The sequence below is a fragment of the Mus caroli genome, chromosome 10 (assembly GCF_900094665.2).
Source record: "Mus caroli chromosome 10, CAROLI_EIJ_v1.1, whole genome shotgun sequence".
Classification (NCBI taxonomy): Eukaryota; Metazoa; Chordata; class Mammalia; order Rodentia; family Muridae; genus Mus; species Mus caroli.
The window spans coordinates 3,720,928-3,728,708 of NC_034579.1; the positions used below are offsets into that span (position 1 = coordinate 3,720,928).

General features: G+C 45.0%; 1 protein-coding gene across 3 annotated transcripts in view; it reads right to left on the minus strand.

Annotated features, from left to right (window-relative positions):
- The window catches only part of Cnksr3 (CNKSR family member 3), a 94,729-nt gene that overhangs the window by 28,829 nt on the left and 58,119 nt on the right, over positions 1–7,781 (minus strand). For all 3 annotated transcript variants that reach the window (XM_021174253.1, XM_029482786.1, XM_029482785.1), the window contains exons 3-4: positions 5,078–5,280; positions 3,671–3,758 (exon numbers count right to left, since the gene is read on the minus strand). In XM_021174253.1, coding sequence (XP_021029912.1) covers positions 3,671–3,758; positions 5,078–5,280 — 291 coding nt within the window. The remainder of the gene's footprint in view (positions 1–3,670; positions 3,759–5,077; positions 5,281–7,781) is intronic.

A 7,781-nucleotide genomic window follows, 5' to 3' on the forward strand; every position in this document is an offset into this window, starting at 1 on the left:
CATTGTGTGTACTGTGTGTAGCCTCACACATTGTGTGTACTATGTGTACTGTGTGTACCTCACACATTGTGTGTACTGTGTGTACCTCACACAATGTGTGTACTGTGTGTACCTCACACAATGTGTGTACTGTGTGTACCTCATACATTGTGTGTACTGTGTGTACCTCACACATTGTGTGTACCTCACACATTGTGTGTACTGTGTGTACCTCACACATTGTGTGTACCTCACACATTGTGTGTACTGTGTGTACCTCACACATTGTGTGTACTGTGTTTACCTCACACACTGTGTGTACTGTGTGTAGCCTCACACATTGTGTGTACTGTGTTTACCTCACACATTGTGTGTACTGTGTGTACCTCACACATTGTGTGTACTGTGTGTACCTCACACATTGTATATACTGTGTGTACTGTGTAGAGCCTCACACATTGTGTGTACTGTGTGTACCTCATACATTGTATATATTGTGTGTAACCTCACACATTGTGTGTACTGTGTGTAACCTCACACATTGTATATACTGTGTGTACTGTGTGGAGCCTCACACATTGGTGCTTTGCTTATTGACCTCCTTTCTTGTTTCTTAGGCCCCACGCTAAGTTCACTGAGGTACAGATATCTGTTTGTTCACTCTGGCACCCTGGTGCCTAGAACAGTGGCAAGCACAGATGCCAAGTAAATGTTTATTGGAGGGACTGTCCAAATGCCTACAAAGCCAAGATTAATGTGCTCAGGCAAAGCCACTCTCCTGTAAAAACAAACAGCAATGCATCTGCCCCAGCCTCCCCACCTGCTCTGCATCTGCCTCCTCACCTGCCCTGCATCTGCATCTGCATCTACATCTGCATCTGCCCTGCCCTCACAGCTTCCCTCCATTCCCCATGCTCCACAGCTAAGGTCCACATCAGGCTCACCAACTAGGACCCATCCCAGGACACACAAATCGAGGCCCATTTGCTAATTTCACTGTTTGCCTCTTACACTTGGATATAGTGGACTACAGATAAACTCAGTTATAAATCAAAACAACCAATCAGAATAGTAAGGGAAGAACAGTAAGGGAATAGAACAGGGAAGAGTGCCGTCACGGTAGCAAGGGTTGGGAAATACTTTCCACCATCGACGCCTGGACTTAGACTCCATGGCCCTCATGTATCACAGCTGATGTCAGAGTCTTTCCATCAAAATCACCTCTTACGTCAGAAAAATGAGCAAAACCAAATCCCTTCAGTGCCTCTGGGCACTTCTAGCAGAGCACAGTGGCTGCTCAGGACTAGATCTCAAATAAATGGCACAAACACAGTCACACTTTATTCTGTGTTACAGAGGGCCACATACACACACACACACACACACACACACACACACACACCTGCCTCTGTTACTGCACAGTCAGGAATAAGGGGGAAGGACTTTTTTTTTATCAGACCATGCATAGAAACAACCACCAGCGCAGCACAACGTTTAAAGCCGCACGGAGAGACTGAGGATGGCTCAGTAGTGAGGAGCTAATATCACAGAGGACCCAAGTTCCATCCCCAGGATCAAAATGGGAGCTGCAGAAGCACCTGTAACTCCAGCTTCAAGGGATCCGCTGCCTTCTAGACTCAGACATGCGCACTCATGTGCACAGACACACACATACACAGACATTCATAGAGATATACACATACACAGGGGACACAGACCCCCCTTTATTAAAATAAAAAAATAAAATCTTTAAAACCAAATAGAAAGGAGAAAATCCATTCCTTATATTCATAAGAAATTCAGTTCAAAAATAATTTTTTAAGATTCTTCTATATGTGGGATTGCAAGCTTGTACAACCACTCTGGAAATCAGTCTGGCGGTTCCTCAGAAAATTGGACATAGTACTACTGGAGGATCCCGCAATACCTCTCCTGGGCATATATCCAGAAGATGTTCCAACTAGTAAGAAGGACACATGCTCAACATGTTCATAGCAGCCTTATTTGTAATAGCCAGAAGCTGGACAGAACCCAGATGCCCCTCAACAGAGGAATGGATACAGAAAATGTGCTACATTTACACAATGGAGTACTACTCAACTATTAAAAAGAATGAATTTATGAAATTCCTAGGCAAATGGATGGACCTGGAGGGTATCATCCTGAATGAGGTAACCCAATCACAAAAGAACTCACATGATATGTACTCAATGATAAGTGGATATTAGCCCAGAAACTTAGAATATCCAAGATACAAGATACAATGTGCAAAACACATAAAATTCAAGAAGAACGAAGATCAAAGTGTGGGCACTTTGCCCCTTCTTAGAATTGGGAACAAAACACCCATGGAAGGAGTTACAGAGACAAAGTTAGGAGCTGAGACGAAAGGATGGACTATCTAGAGACTGCCGCACCCAGGGATCCATCCCATAATCAGCCTCCAAACGCTGACACCATTGCATATGCCAGCAAGATTTTGCTGAAAGGACCCTGATACAGCTGTCTCTTGTGAGGCTATGCCAGTGCCTGGCAAACACAGAAGTGGATGCTCACAGTCAGCTATTGGATGGAACACAGGGCCCCCACTGGAGGAGCTAGAGAAAGTACCCGAGGAGCTGAAGGGATCTGCAATCCTATAGGTGGAACAACAATATGAACTAACCAGTACCCCGGAGCTCCTGTCTCTAGCTGCATATGTAGCAAAAGATGGCCTAGTCGACCATCATTGGAAAGAGAGGCCCCTTGGTAACTTCATATGCCTCAGTACAAGGGAATGCTAGGGCCAAGAAGTGGGAGTGGATGGGGAGAGGAGTGGGGAGGGTCTGGGGGACTTCTGGGATAGCATTTGAAATGTAAATGAAGAAAATACCTAGTAAACAAAAACGGAAAGAAAAAAGATACAAATGAATATATTTGTCGTTTAAAAAGTTTGATAATTAATTGTATGGATATGGCAATAAACAACCAGATCAGAAAATGAAGATTGATGTAATTAAAATCATATGATTACGAAAAAAAAAAAAAGAATCTGCTGTATGCCAAGTAACAGGGCAGCAGTTGGTCTTAGTACTCATTATCTATCTTTTTAGTTAATATCATGGAAGCTAGACAAACCACAGGCTAACATAAAACGTTACAGGTTTACAGAACCATGTCTAAGTGGAAGGCATGACGGGATCTGAGACATCAGTTCAACCCAGAGCGCAAGAACCACTAAGTCTCTGTCTCTGCAGTGGGACAGAGGGACAGAGGGACAGGCTAAGCAGGATGCTGACTGATTGCTGTGAGAAGAACCAAAGCTCATCTCCCAGTGGGATCCATTTACAAACTGCTAAGGTCTGGGGTTATTTGTTACAGCCTCATACGCTGTCTCATCCTGACCTTTAACCCCGACAACAAAGGTCAATTGAAGTCAGAATCAGCAAAGCCCAGCAAAGCACTCAGAACAAGAAGACAGTGAGACTTGGCTAGTCCACAATTCTAGTTTCTGCTCAAAGAGATACGGAAGCACTAGTGATTATAAGACCAAGTCGTTTCTGAGCCTGAGGCTGCTGGTCGTTCCTCAACAGAAGCACCAAATTTTGATGGAAGGGGAGGATTGAATACTTTGTACCCATATGGGAACCCCTTGGAAAAAAGAGAAACATGAGGAAAAAGTTCTGGAAGCCAACGGTGACGCATTACCGACCTTCTGGACTGCTGTGGTCAGGTCCAGGCACAGTTGGATGATTTTGTTCTTTGTCACAGAGAGATCTGTGATCCCTGTGAATGGAGCCCTGGGAAGGAACAAGAACTCTCTTTAATGAGTGGATGGAGACGAGAACCCCTGAGAGTCCCACCCCAACATGCATGCATGGCTACACTGCAGGCTGCCTTAGGTTATCTTCCATCAGGCTACTTCATCTGAACACCAGAAATCTGACCCCGAGGACCAGCTCTTACAGCATCCCAAGGGGCCATGCAAATTGCCAAGAACCAATAGTACTATCCAGTTGTGTCACCTACGAACCGCAACAACAACCATGACGGTAAGCTATTCTGAAAGATCCCGCAGTAACTAACAGCTGTCTAACTGCACTTAAAGCCTGCTCAAAAGGATGATTTGGCACCTGTAAATTTAGCCAACTTCCTGTGGCTGGTGAGGCCACGGAATCCAGAGGAGAACCCACAGCTGCAGTTTCCAAAGCCAGTGTAATGTCTAACTGCGTTCTAAATCTTGTGTCCTTAAAGTCACAGATACATGTCTCTCTCAGGCCCTCATCAAATATGTTTCCTTTACAGTAGACTGAGATTACAGGAAAAAACAACTACAGAGAACAACTTGCCTTGGGGTACCTGCCCCCCTCCCTAAAACATTTACAACACAATACCCTCAGCCTGCCAAGGTTCAGGGAAAACTATGGAAGAGGACACAAGGTGAGGTGGTATGGAGGGGAAGGTGCATCCAGGAGGAGCTGTGGGGAGGAGTGGGAGTGGATATGAACAAGATACATTGTATGAAAGACTCAAAGAATTAATAAAAGCACTCTATTCAAACAAACAAACAAACAAACCAGGAAGGTGAATGGAAGAACACAAGACCCAGAACTGAAATGAGCCAAGCCAGGTCCACTAACTGCGTCCTTCGTGCCATTCAGATTCCAGTGCTGACGCTTAATCTCAGCAAAACAACCGTTAGCACAGTTTCACTGCCTCTAACCTGGGGTTTAGTTGTTCCTGTTGCTGACCTTCAAAGTAACATTCAAAGGCACTCTAAGATCTACCTCTGGGGCTGGAGAGATGGCTCAGTGGTTAAGAGCACTGACTGTTCTTCCAAGAGGTACTAAGTTCAATTCCCAGCAACCACATGGTGCCCTTCAACCATCTGTAATGGGATCTGATGCCCTCTTCTGGTGTCTGAAGACAACAATGTACTCATATGCATAAAATAAATACCTTTAAAAAAAAAAAAAAGGTCTACCTCTGACCCCTGGCCCCTGAATTCCAGGGAGAGGGAGACCCAGGGACAATGGGCTTTTCTTCCTGAGGCAAACTTGAGGCTGCTGAGCATTCTAGGCCCTCCATGTGCCCCAGGCTGCATTGTCCCACAGCTTACCGGTCCAGCCAAGCCAGCAGGGCCTTGGCAGCACCAATGAGTTCCACCACAGAAGTCAGGAACTCATTGGGGGGCTTACGGGACGTATTCCCATCGTAGGCTGGACTCTTCCGACGGCTACTGATGTAATTCTGCAAGTTGTGGGAAGATGCCCGCAGTTTCAGAACCAAGTTCTTCATAGTATCAGTTTCAAGGCCATAATTCTGCAGGAAATAAATTCAAGAGAGAAAAGTTCAAAACTACCAACACTGTCTAAAGTCTCAGAACGACTTAGGAGACTGAGTAACTGTGGTAAGTCACCCAACTCCCACAAAATCCTGCCCTTCCCCCCCCCCCAACTGCCCACATGCTGGCCTGTACGCCCTACTCCCTCAGCCCCTCCTGTCTCAAGGGGCTGTATTGTCCCTAGTCCCTTATCATGAACTGCTCTTCAGATAGACCAAGGCAAGGCGAGTTCATCCCTATCTCTCAGGCCTGGGCATATGACCCCGTTGGCCAGGACTCCTGACCAGTTAGTCCAGAGCAGACTTTGGCTAACTGATATGTGGCAGGGTTACTCTTCTGAGGAAAGCTCTCATGTACCGCAAGATGCTATCAACTGCATGCACACACACACACACACACACACACATGCACGCACGCTTGTGCACACACAAGCACACAAGCACATATCAGATATCAGAAGCTCACTCCCCAGACGTGACAACTAACAATGTCTTCTGAATATGTCATTGCATGTGTTCCCTGAGATTAGAATAGTGCCTTATGGTTACTCTCCAGCTTGTCACCTATTGTGCCCCATATGGACCACAGGCCAGGCCAGGGCTCTCTGTGTGGCCGTCAGACAGACTACAGGAGATGAAGAGATAGATCCCAACAGAAAGGACTGAGAAACAGCAACACTGTCAGTTCACCCACAACTTACTCTGCTTTCTGACCTATGTACAGTTTACATAAGTGCCTGCTTTAGAGCCATCAATTTCTGGAACTCAAGGCAGAAACTGGATGCAGGAGATGGTCAGAAGCCTTAGAGGGGTGCTGCTTATTGGCTTGCTCCTCATGGCTTGCTCAGCCTGCTCTCTCAGGGCATGCAGGACACCAGCCCAGGGGTGGTCCCACCCACAGGAGGCTGAGCCGTCCAGATGAATCATCAACCAAGGAAACGCACCACGGGCTTTGCCCACAGGTCAATCTGGAAGGGATATTTTCTCAATAGAGGCTCCCTGCTTCCAAATGACTCTAGCTAGTATCAAGCTGACACAAAGCCAACCAGCACTCTGAGTGTCCCTTATCTTACATTTACATTCTGGGTGGTTTTGGATTTTGAAAAATGTGTATGCGTGTGACTCGTCTTGTGGATGGGACTCAATTATGAGTGTAGAATTAATTCATTTTTATTTCTATACAGGGAGGCAATCATGTATTGTATTGCTAGAGTGTCTGGGCCTTGACTGTGACCTTAGAGAAGATGAGTTGAACAATCCTCACTTCCCATCTTGTGCTGACATTTCAAATGTTTCGCAGATCTCCTATCATCAGACAAAGGGCGTTTCACCTGCATTACTACTTAACTGCTGAAGAAACTCGGGCCCGTGAATGGTGTGTCACTAGGCTACACAGGTGACCAAAGATAAGGCTGGGATCCCAACCTCTGCCTCAGCATGCCAAGTACTTCCACTTCCCAATACCCAGTCCAAGGGAAAGCCAAGACACAAGATGGAGGGACTGCAGACAAGAGGAAGACAAACAGACCAGGTATGTGGGTGCACACACTCCACCCAGCAACTAGGAAGATGATGCAGGAGCATAGACAGTTTGAAGCCAAGCAGGGATGTATGCTGTGTCTCAAAAACCAAAGAAACAAAAGAATGAGGAAGAACTGGCAGACCTAGAACAAACTAACCAAAGATTCATGGGCATTATATATTCATGAGACCTAGCTGCTCTGGAACATCAGGACACGTCTGAACTACCCTCAGCCACCTCGTTGTCGGGGACAAAGAGGGAACAATTAAGCACAAGCTATACATCTATAGCATACATGCACAATCTATACATCTACAGTATACATGCATAATCTATACATCTACAGCATACATGCACAATCTATACATCTATAGCATACATGCACAATCTATACATCTATAGCATACATGCACAATCTATACATCTATAGCATACATGCATAATCTATACATCTACAGCATACATGCACAATCTATACATCTACAGCATACATGCATAATCTATACATCTACAGCATACATGCACAATCTATACATCTACAGCATACATGCACAATCTATACATCTACAGCATACATGCACAATCTATACATCTACAGCATACATGCACAATCTATATATACATCTATAGCATACATGCACAATCTACACATCTACAGCATACATGCACAATCTATACATCTACAGCATACATGCACAATCTATACATCTACAGCATACACATACTTAGGCATTTGCAGAACTCTCTTTCACTAAGAAATGACTGGTTAATAACAACATACAGCTTTGGCTTTAGTGAAGATAACTTTAAATAGACTTTATGGGAGGTTTAAATTTATAATGCTTCTAGTTTTAAAAAAAAAAAACTTTTAGGAGCTGGAGAAATGACTTGGTAGTTAGGAGCTGGAGACATGACTTGGTAGTTAGGAGCTGGAGAAATGACTTGGTAGTTAGGAGCT